The 11,953-nt window shown below is 41.3% G+C and overlaps 1 protein-coding gene across 2 annotated transcripts in view; it reads right to left on the bottom strand.

Annotated features, from left to right (window-relative positions):
• Positions 1–1,505: 1,505 nt before the first annotated feature.
• The window catches only part of GRK5 (G protein-coupled receptor kinase 5), a 156,299-nt gene continuing 145,851 nt past the window's right edge, over positions 1,506–11,953 (bottom strand). For both annotated transcript variants that reach the window (XM_083866633.1, XM_083866634.1), the window contains 3 exons: positions 9,842–9,979; positions 8,911–9,042; positions 1,506–8,130 (listed from right to left, as the gene is read on the bottom strand). In XM_083866633.1, the coding sequence (XP_083722759.1) occupies positions 8,032–8,130; positions 8,911–9,042; positions 9,842–9,979 (369 nt within the window). In that variant the 3' untranslated portion in view covers positions 1,506–8,031. The remainder of the gene's footprint in view (positions 8,131–8,910; positions 9,043–9,841; positions 9,980–11,953) is intronic.

Below are 11,953 nucleotides of genomic sequence, written 5' to 3'. Positions count from 1 at the left end.
GGAAGGTGGTGGAGTCCCTGGAAGTGTTCCAGAAATTATTTAATGCGATGGTTTAGTGGACAAGGTGGTGTTTGGTCGAAAGTTTGACCTGAGGATCTTGGGAGTCTTTTCCAACCTGAACGATTCTATGGTTCTGTGATTCACCCAAGCATCTGTAGATGGGCTATTCAAGCTGCTCAGCCTCTGGGCAGTTCCTTTTCTCCACTCAAGACAATTCAGAGCATCAGTTTTTAACAGGCCGTATTTAAATTTTATTTGTTACTTTTACTGAATACCAAACGTGAAACAGAATTTCAAAACCCCAGAAAATAGACTCTGACTTGGCAGAAACTTGCAGTGTTTCCTCCCCCAGAAGAACCCCATAGACCTGAAATTTCACAGTTAGGCCCATTTATGGTATTTTTCATCTGTAAAGCACCCTGAGGAATTAAAAAAGTTGATGTGCCTTTTAAATTGGATTTCCTTCAAAATAGTGTCATGACTTTCCTCTGAGAAGCTGAGCATCCCATGTCAGAGATAGTGGAAAAGTCTAAGAAGATTAGATCTCCCAGGAGGGAACATATCTATGTTTCTGCACAGAAAAGACATGAAGTTACAGAGAGAAAAAAAGCAAAACACCAAGAGCTGTTAAGAGAAGAAATAAAATTTCATCTCACAGTCTCTCAGATTGTTAAAACCTTGTGAAAAAAATGGCTTGGGTTTGTTTAGAAAGTGATAATATGCATGACCTGAATTTATATAGTCTATTAACTCAGGTTTTACTGAGTTTAGCTGTTGGATGTAGCTGCTTCTTTCATGCAGATAATCTGTTTTCTCAATGTTCTTCTGTGAAACTTAATGCAGACACTGCTTTCCATTAGTAGTCTCATAAAAATATTATTTATGCCTCTCTGAAAAATTCTTCTTTTGCCTCTTATAGAAAAAGCAGTGCATCATCACTTTCCTGCTGGTGATTTATGCAGCCACTCTTTATCTCTGTTTGAATCTACCTGTGTGGAACACTGAACAGCACTCTTGGCTAGTTGTTGTTTTCCTTCTGTAAATATATTCTCTCTGTCTGACTGCAGCTTAGGCAAAGCAGGGCCTCATAAATCAGGCAGTGCTCACTTCACCTAAAAGCAGAGCTCATGCCTTCTGAAGGCTGCTGGGATTTTGTCACCCTCTCTCTGAACTTACCCCTGAGGCTGCAAAAACTGTGTTGGCTGATGGTGCAGAGGGAGGCTGGGGAAGTGAGGGTGGGAGGCAGGGGAGGGAAGGAGTTCTCAGGGGAAACACAACCTGAGGAGGACCAGAACCTGCACAAAGTGAGGAACAACCTCAGGTTGGTTTGTGGTTCCCTCAACCTCTGTGAAGGTGTGGTGGGACAGAAAACACAAACCACATGAAGCCACAAAGGCATCCAGGAAGAGATGGGCTGCACCCCACTCTCACTGCAACCATCTTCAGGATCCAAAGGGTCTGAGGAATCTGTTTGATTAGCTGCCTCATTAAAGCAAAACATATAGTTTTCATGTATTTAAATTAAGGAATTTATTAAAAAAAAAAAGCCAAAAAACCCAATCAAAACAGTGGTTTGATCTAAATACAGCAGCACTGTGACATTACTAGGACATTATGTACGAAGAATCCAAGCAGCCATAGAACACAGAAGCCTTTATCTTCAGTAACAATCTCAAAATGAAACTAGCTTCATCAAACAATGTTAAAGATCTCCCTGGAAAGAGAAACAAAACCAAACAGACCCTCCCCACCCCTAACCCTTTGGATATTAGAATGACTTTTTTTTTTTTGTACAATATCAACAGCCACTAGCTCTTCTAATTGAGAACACTTGCTTTAGTTTATTACAAAAATGATCTGTTGACTCATTTATGAAAGACAACTTTTAACATTGCTTTAGAAGTGTCTGCTCCTCTTATAGACTACAGTATTAGAAGTGCTTAAAAACATTTACTCCTGGATATGCTCTTGAAATTCAATCAGAAGGATATTCTGTGTGTGTTTATATACCAAATATGATTTGTAATTTTTAAAGCAGGTGAAAAGACTAACCCTAATATGAAACTGCAATTTTACAATTTAATTATTAGTCAGATATGGGCAACCACATGATAGTTCATGAAATCTTTAGGTCTATCTACATTGTCAGAAACACAAAATAAAGTTTTTACAGCTTTTAGCTTCAAAAGGCTAAAATGTTCAGTCTTTTAGAAGAGTGTCCAGTGTTTAAAAGAGATGCAATTAAGGGAGACCGCATTCAATACACATGAAACAACTCGTTTGAGCTTGCTAATTAACATATCTAACAGCTGCATGGGGGGTGATGAGAAAGGAAAACACATTTGCCATCCAGCCACTACCTGAGATGTTTCTTCTCTGGGAGTGAATCTTCTCTACAGACCCACTCCAGAAAACTTGGAGTTTCCCCTCTGGAGCCCACTGACCCCAGGCATGTTGCCCCTTTTGTTTCCAGACCCAGTCTGCCCCAGATCCATCTCTGGGACTTCACACAGCACCTCACACAATGGGTACCTAGGGAATCCTTTGCAGGCTTGGCCAAAAAAGTTGAACCAATGAATGTTATTTTGTTCCCTTCCTCATAACTATTTATCTCCATCCTAAAAACAGAGGAAGTGTTTTCATGTGAATAGCACAATTACTGGCCAGCTCTTCAACAAGAAATGAATACTTAAACATTTGCACTGTCACCTCTTTGTCTGCTGGAGATGTCTGACAGAAGTGCAGTTTGTTCTGTTTCAGTATCTCTAAGGAACTAAGACAAACCAATAATAAAAAAGAGTCCTAATTTAGGAGAGTCGTCTCACTAGTCATGTAAATAAAGAGCAACTATACTAAGCCTATTTCATTTAAATAATAATACAAAGAGTTGATACTGATCTGGTTTATGCACAGACTCCAAAGTGCTTTCCATTGATAGACAGAGAGCATCCCTCCATGTTTGGGAATGGGAAAACTAAATTGCACAGCGTTTTGCCCGGGGCAGTGAAGAAAAACACAGAATAGGAATACAAACCATCACTTCCTGGCTCCAATACATAAAGCAAGGAGAATACATATGTGCCAGCAGTAATATTCATGTTAATGAATAGGCAGCAATCTGTTTAAAAGTGTTTCTTTCATAAAAGCCCATTTGTCAGTACACCAGCTTAGCTGATCCAACTGCAGCAGATTGTATTTGTATTATCACAGAGACATTTGCGGGAGGTCAGCCCATAATACTATAGCATATTGTTGGCTTTCACCTTCTTTGATGAATTTTTTTATTTTCCCTAAAGGAAATAATTTAAAATTTCTCTGAACCAATTTATTTATCTTTTTGGTTTTTGCATTTAAGGGAAGTCAATTATTACCAGCCAGCACTCCAATATTATTTAGCACAAGAGAGTCTTGCCCAGCACACAAAAGAAAAGAGTTGTTTTAAACTGATGCAGAATTTCTCTTAACTTTGGCATGAGGGTGTTTGTAATTATTCTCCTTACTCTGAATCTTTAATAGCATTTTAAGTTAAAGTTCATATTTGTGAAAGGCTTGAGATAGACAACTCTGGAATCTCCTGATTTCCATGGAGCTACCAAACAGGCTGATTCTTCCAAAATTCACTGCCAAACGAACCTCCCTGCATGATGGAAGATGGTCCACATGGCAAGAGACAGAAAGGATGTTCTCCCAAAGAAAAATCCAGTCTTCCCAAAGATTGCATGGGAAATGCCTGACAAATGCTCTCCTCTGCACTAACTTAAGTGAGTATGACAAATATTAACTGAACAAAGCAATGACCACAACTAATAGTGGAGCAGGAGTGAAAACACCCACATCTTGTTGACAGTGGAGCCAGTTCCTGCAGCCACCATTCCGTGGACGCTGGTGAGAAGCAGCAGCTATGCTGTAGGGTTGTGCATTTATTGCAGAAAAGCCTGTGCAGGGAGCTCCTGACTGAGCTGGGATACACAGACCTGGGTGATGCTGTCCATGCAGGCTGGGGGGATCCCTACTTGCCTCATGCAACTGTCCCCTCTGACCCTCAGAGGGACAACTTTGTTTTTGAACCATGGGCCAGACCCTTGTGTGTGCAATTCCCAGGTCACTGATGAAACTCTGACCAACACATGATGACCCCAAGGAAGAACGTGCAGCAGTGTGGCACCACCTGCCACTGCACCCCTGCTGAAGATTCATACACCATGGGACTTCACACACTGTCCTCCAGAGCTCACAGCTTCTGTGTCTCCCTCATCCTGCCTCTGGTTTTACCACTAATGCAGGTTGGTTTCCTGTTGGGTTTTTTCAGTTTTTTTCATGGCCACGGAAAAAGATCAACTGGATTTGAAATGTGAGCAAAGAATTCAAGCTGGATCCTGAGGTTTGGGTGAATGACCTTATGAATCAGTGTCTTCAAATCAGGGTCAGCCAAGTTTGATTCCTTCTGCTGATGGCACTCTCAGCCATAGTTTCTGAGGTGACTGCCAATTGAGGTGGTATCAAGCTGTGTTTATGGAGGGCTGTTATGTCTCTGAACTGGCAAGAACCAGGAGTCCCAATCAGCAGGGCCAGGTGAACGCTGTGATATTGAATTCTGCAGCTCCCTAACACTCAGTTTGATCTGCACTACCTGTTTGGTTTGATTATCTTCACACCTTTCCGAGCTTCACCAGCAGGTTTTTTGTTCAGGAACAATATCTGAGTCATGGCCATTCTTGTGAAAAACCTCTCTTTAGATAATCCAGGTCAAGAGTGCACATCTAAGAGGTTGTTGTGGTTTTTGTTTTTTTTTTTTTTTTCTTCATTATTTCATTTGTTTAAAAAAAGTCTTTTATCCAACAGTGAGAAAAAATGCTACAAGACACAAGTGAACCTTGAGACACTGCAGAAAATGAATAGCAAACACCTGACTCATGAAAGTCTGTCAACTAATTAGTGTTCATCAGACTACTCAACAAAGATTTAAAAATAAAAGGCATGCTTGCATAATTCAGGATCAGATTGCAAAAGATTTCTGATTCTTAAAAAGAGCTAAGTTTGCTCATCTGTCTATTTAAAACAAGCAACCAGATCTGAGCATATGCATTTTTTGGAAAGGATTTGGACTGTAACTGAAGAGGAGATAAAGAAAATGAATCAGTCTGGAAAGCTATGACAGAACTACTCCTTTCTACTCCTTTGTTACGTGCAAGCCCATCTCAAAATTCACCTGGAATCAAAATACTAAAAATCTCATTGCAGTGCTCTCCAAGGTTACATGATGAAACTGTAAGGTGTTGGGTTTTTTTTTCAGAGTTCCCAGTGGTTTTTAAATTTGATTCCATGTAGCCAATGGCCAAATGCCTGTGGAAGCCTGGCTGTGCAGGGCACTGCCTTGACAGGGCTTCAGCCCTGAGTTCTGGTAAGCTGAAAAAAAAAAAAAATCCCAACAAAAATCAGAAGCAATAAAAAAGAAGTCCTGCAGGGTTTTTTGACAAGAAGATCCCGAGGATTGGTCTTTTGATGCATTTTAAGTCTTCCAGGGCTGGGTGCTGAAAAGTTCTGCTGTCCCAGCATGATAATACTGTTTGTACTTTGTCAGGACAGAGACACTTAAAGGATGTGGCATGAAATCTCCCTCGACTGGTGGTGTTTTTTGCCTCTCTCCTTCCTCTCTCACTGCTCCATCCCAGGCTTGATACTTTCAGGTGCACATAAGCACCCTTCTTCCATGCCACCTTGAGAACTCAGGATATCCAACGCTAGCACAGGGTCCTCCAGCTATCCAGGGAGAATGAATGCTCTCATCCTTCCAGGATTCTGCATTGTCCCTAAGTCCCCACTGCCTCTCAGTCCTAGAGCTGCTGTGTGAGGACTGTCCTGGCTGAAAGGAGAGCAGGACAAGGCACAAATGCTGTCATCCACTGTTCTCCCTAAAATGTCATCCACCACTAGTAAAGGCTGGTAGCATCTAACAGGTGTAAGACCAGCTATAATCAACATTTGAAATTTGTTCACCAGCTTTCAGTAAGGGATTTGCTGGTATTTTTCAACACTGGGAGATGGTGAAGAATGAAAATTTTAGTCTTCAGATGCCAAATTAGCAACATCTCTAAAATCCTGCATTGTCTATAAGATCTGCAATGCCACCATCTGACATGGGAGAATGGCTGAAGCCTCATCTCCCTGTCTTGACTTTTCTCTGTTAGTTGCTCTATGCAAGTCCCTGTTCTGTCTCTGTCTCACAACTTCCAGCTGCTTTACTATGTCATTCCTGTATGTTTTGCACTCAGGGATTTGCCACTATGAACCTTCATCCTTTTCCCTCTCAGCACTGGCCACACAGAACATACACATGGCAGTCTAATGAATTTTGGCTGTTAAGACTCCCACTGGAACATTGCTTCCTTGGACCCCAGGGTAGCTCCACTGCTGGCTAACAGGATTTTAGACACACAAGGGTGGCTTTCAGATGTTTCTGATGATCCAAAGGTTTAAGAAAATCATTGTAAAGAGTATGGGGAACCAACACACTCTACAGAGCATTTTGGGCTGTAGAGATCCTGCATGCAGCTGGGGGCACAAAGGTTTTCCAATTCCTGTGGAAGGGAAGTAACCATATTTTTCATCTGGTTTTCCTAACAATAATAGTGAAACACTTGAGAGGAGCATGATCCTGATGCCTGAGGTACTGCTACTGATCCTGCCTGATCCTGTTCATCCTAGTGGGGACAGAGCTTTTGTCGATGGTTAAAGGATCCTGGACAAAGAATGATGGAGCTGGAAGAGGGAGTTATTTCCTACTGGCATTTTATTCAGTTGAAGATCTAATTGAAGGGATGTGTCAGGGGGTATTTGCATGAGACATGGAATTATTTTAAGTGCAGGCACAGCCTGTAGATTCTGCTACTGCCCAAAAGCATCTCAGATCCCACTCTGAACCTCCACAGCTAGGCTCTACAAAGCTGTTACAAATCTCATGGTTGGCACAAACCAGACTGCTGAACTTCTCTCCTGCTGCCTCTTTGATGTGGGCAGCTGTGGAAAGACCTTGGGCTTTTGCAGGATAGACAATACTTTGAGTTTTTCTCTCATTTCAGCAGGTGCAGGTTTGAAGTCCTAGAAAAACAAATGGACATTTGCTTTCCTGGTCACCTCTCCCTCAGCTTTGTTCTATCTGTCGTTAGACACAGCACAAACACTAGCGGAGGAAAAGAGCTTAAAACAGGGCTCCCTTTCTAACTAAAAAGCCTTTGATGGAATAACAACATAAGTGCAAATCTCAGCTGTGCTGGTCCCAAGACATCACAAATCTTCAGCATAGCAAGTAGCATTCTTGAATGCATCAAAATCTTGTCTTTTAGCATTTAATGCGAGACATTACAAACTAATGAAGAGGAGAAATGTATGCAGTGTTGCTGTAAACCAAATACACAGATGTAAAATAATTAAGAATAAACTGTTCCATAAAAATGCGTGTCAATAAACCCCCCGTCTGATAAAGTGATTTATGAAGAATTTTCTAGAATTGCTAAAAAGAATGATTTCTCGTTTGAGGCTCTGGAAGTCTTGAGTCACATTTTGTTTCTTTTAAAAAAATGTCTTAAAACACATGGCTTTACAGCTGCTGCTTGGAAAATATACACCTCCAAAGTCTGACTTTCATTTAAATACAAATGTACAAAATGTAAACTGAGACAATAGAGAAATTTACAAAACTTTTCTTTAAAAATAATAAAGACAAAATTCAGTTCTAGTATGATGCTATTTAAATACGTGCAAGTAGTCATGTTCATTGAATTTCTATTGCAATGTTCTAAAGAGACAAATTTGATTCACACAGTCTTGAGTGCCACCTCCAAAAACAGACCTGAGTGGAAATTTCTTCTTAAAATGTGAGGCTCCACTGGAAGGAATGGATAGGAAAATCTCCATTTTGGGAGATCCAGATTTTCTTTTTTTCACTCAATGGTGGAGGCTCTCTCATCCACAGAAGCTCCAGAGATTATAGTGGAAGGATGCAACATGTTGTTTCATAGGACTGAGCTGGAACTAGCTGCTTCCAGTGGAGTTTGAACTTACGTGATTTGAATTTATGTGATGATTTAAACTGGCCTTTGAATTTGGAGAACTCTTTGAATTGTTCTGATGCTGTAGGAAGAGGGAGAAAATGACAATTAGATTTCCACAATATGCCATGGTTTTATTTTTAATCCAACATTGTTCATTTTATGGTACTGACTGGACTGCAAGATTCTTGTTAGAAGATCTTTGGATGCAAAATATTCTCCACTTTCTTACCTGTAGTCTCTCTAGGTCAGCAGAACCCTGGCAGTTCTTGAGGAATGCAACAAAGAAGACTCACTCGAGCTCCAGGAGACAAATCAATTCACTGCAAAATGTCAGTATCTGCTAAATCTGACTAATACAGAGGATACCTGCCAATGCTCAGGCATGGCTTTCACCCTACAGAAACAGATCAGTCTAAGAATGTTATTGACATTTGCCAGTGGTGCCATTGTGCCTCATGAAAGCCTTCTTTATTGTCTTGGTTTCCTGCCATGACTACCTCCCTCAAAATGTGCATTTTCCTTTTTTTTTTTTTTTTTTTTTTAATACATAAATCAAGGATTTTCACAGAGAACTTCTTAAATCCATAGAACAGTTTCAAAAGGCATTTCAGCATACCACTGAAAAATAGGTTGGGTAAGAAGTTTTCAACTGCTGGAAACAAAACTCACGAGCAACACTGGAACTTCTGGTGGCAAAAAATCACACAAGGTAGATGAAAAACTTAGATATGGAGGTAAATGTGAGATCCAGCCCTCTCTAAGATGCACTGTCTCTCTCCTAGCAGAAATATCACCAGAACAGGACTGTGAAACCAGGCATCTACAGGAGCTTCTTGGTCTTAGTCATAAAAGATCTCACCTGTCGCTTAAATATTCTCTGTAGCAATCCTTTCTTGGGTGGCTCTGGGGGGTAGCTTTTGTTTAGGTCTGGTGAAATAGTACCATTTGGTCCAAATACATTCAGCTCCTTGAAGCACTCTGTTTCTATCATCTAGTGGAATATAGTGAGAGAGAGAAAAAAAGGAATTATTCATCTGCACTAAATAAATTCCAGTAGTGCTAGGTTCTTCGAAGTCAGCAGCGTGTGAGGAGAGTTAACAGTTGGATTCCTGCTGGTGTCTGTAGATGGAAAATAGAGTGTATGAAAAACAGAGGCTGAGTCTGCTCTGTGTGTTTGCACATCAGACTTGCCAGAAGCTGCCCCACAAGACTTTCTGTTCATTTAGCATTGTAGAGAATATCAGGCAAAGACAGGTACTCTTACAAAATCCCAGTTATTAGCACTCCTCTGCCCAAGTGGATCTGCTGTTTGATGCAGAGCTGGATTCTGAAATCCACTGTTGGCTGTGTGTTGATATCAAACAGAAACAAAGACCCAGACATAGACATGCTGGAGGAGGTCAGGGTCCAGAATTAACAGCTGCAGCTGGGACTGTGCAGACAATGGGTGAGAGCAGGGTCACCAGTGGAGGATCCTTCTCTTAAGGATTTCCAATTGTGCCACAGAAGGTGCTGAGAGCTGTCGAAACACCTCTGTAGAAATCCAGGAGGAGGAAGTACAGTAGGATCCTTGCCAATTTACACAAATACACAGAGCCAACAGATACAGCCACCTGAACCTGACATCTGTGGTACATTACAGATCTTGAAAGGGGCCATTTGTAACTCATGAAAGCATTAGAGTCTGGCAAGTTATCCAGTAGCTATACAGTACTGGAAACATAGAGCTCCTCTTAAACCATCTGTGTTATGGGGTTTATTGCAGTAATTTTGCTATGATACATCCTTACCTCATTTTGCCATGGAATAGACACTGATCCTGTGGAAAACTTGGAATAGAAATCGTCATCTGTTTGGTCCAGGTTAACTCCTTTCACTGTGGAGAACTGCTCAATGTCTAACACATCCTTGCAGTACACTGCTCTGGGCTATGTCAGCAAGAAAAAAAAGGAGAAATGACAAGAGGAAAAATATTTCTGAGTTGGACCATGTGCTTTCATTCACAGATTCAGTCAAGTGAGAATGCCTAACAAGTGTGTGTCTGCATCCTCCTTCTCCAGACTTGCTCTGCCCGCATGTTTATCATCAAAGGCTGACTTCACTTTAAGCACATTAAGCTTCCTATTCTGAAGTCCTCAAACCATCAGTCAAAGTGGGTTTTAGTCATCTATGTACCATCTGGTTAAGAGGTGAGAGGAAAAGGACAGAAAGAGCCAGAAAAGAAAAATGGAACCCCTCAGTAGTCTTTTCATTTAGAGAGGGAACAACAGAAAACCAGAATGTTTATGAATGACACACTGGAGAGAGCTCTGAAAAGAGGCCTCAGATGGAAGTGCCCTCCTGCCCAGATAGCTGTGGCGTTTGCAGCTTGAAAATTTAAAGGAATGTATCTTAATTGCTAAAGAAAACAGATGAGGTTTGGCATTTATCCATTGTTTTTATTAATAGCTCAGCTGCTGGAAGCTGCCCAGAATTTACCTCTATTAACTCTTTTAACTTGGCTGTGTTTCTTCAAAGGAAGAGTCAAATGGCTTTGCCTTTTTGAACTACTTAATTTTCTGGGATGACAGAGACAAAACTCTTTGCAGTGACGCAACTTTCAGCTCATATTCCAGCAGACAGCCCCAGGGAGCAGAAAGAACCACCAGTGGCTACCTGTCACAGGCAGTGTGTGTGCCCAGAGATTTCCCAAAAACAGCACAGCCACCCTTTGGTGTGCAGGGACAATTGAGGGGTGCCTTGTGGGACCAGCTTGACCTGCTGAACCCCAGCATGTGTAGAGTCTATCTGTGGTACCAGGGCTGCACAGCCCAGGGGTTCAACTGTGCAGTCCCTTATTTATCTAGTTCTGAGCACTGTGACCAAACTAATTGACCTAATTCCTGACAGAAGTCCTATTTGCTGAAGGCTGTATCCCTCTGCATTCCTGACAGCTGCAATCCACAACATTTTTGTGGGGATGGAGTAACATAGAAGAGGATGGAGAGACATGGTTTGGATAACAACCTCTGCCATTGGCTATATAGCTTTGGGTGATTCAGCTAACTTCAGTAAAGACTGGGAGATCTATGGATGAAGTGCCAAATAAATTAAATTAGGGGCAGCTCTTGAACTCTCAATAAATAGCCATAAAAATTTATGTGCCTTTGCTTTTGCAAATATGTCTCTAAGAGGTGCCTTCTAGGCTTTACATGCTACAGTTTTTATGCACTCTGGCAGATCCCAAATTTGAGCCCAGAATTTTATTATTTTCTACATCAGAAAGAAATAGTAGCTTGTCTCTTATTTCTTCCCACTAAAGCAGGTCGTAACACCACAGGCTAATTGGCAGGAATAACTAGGCCGCATAGTAAAATGTAAAGCAAAACCAGAGCAACTAAAGTAAACTTTTGTAGCATTCAAACCACTTTGGTTTGGTTGAGCTTGCAGCAACCAAAGGGAATGGGAGCTGCCAAGATGTTACTTTCCTTAATATGTTAAAATGGCAGTGTTTACTTAGAACCATATGGGGACTTTAAGGATAGAAGCTCCAGCCAGAAAGAAAGCCCTGCAGGAGGGAAATAATCAGATAACTCTGTGCACTGGGCTAGAAACAGACACCACAAAAGGGTGGAAAAAGTTTTGTTGTTGCCAATGCAACAAAGACTTTCAGTATGTGAGCCTGGTGTGTAAATCTGAGTAAGGATCCAGCGTTGGGTTCCGTGCCCCATGAACACCAAAAAGCTCCAAATGTTCTCTTAGGTCCAAGTCACCTTCTCTGCTTGAGGTGAGACTTGATAGCTGAGCCTGGCTCAGATTCTCTGTAGCAAACTACTACTCATGATGATCCAGTTCCACAGAGCTCTGGACTTTGTATTTCTGGTTTCACCTCCATAAACCTGTATGCACACACGTGGCTTTCA

This window comes from Zosterops lateralis, assembly GCF_965231275.1.
Source record: "Zosterops lateralis genome assembly, chromosome: 8".
NCBI classification, from domain to species: Eukaryota; Metazoa; Chordata; class Aves; order Passeriformes; family Zosteropidae; genus Zosterops; species Zosterops lateralis.
This window is presented reverse-complemented; position numbering and strand designations above follow the sequence as displayed.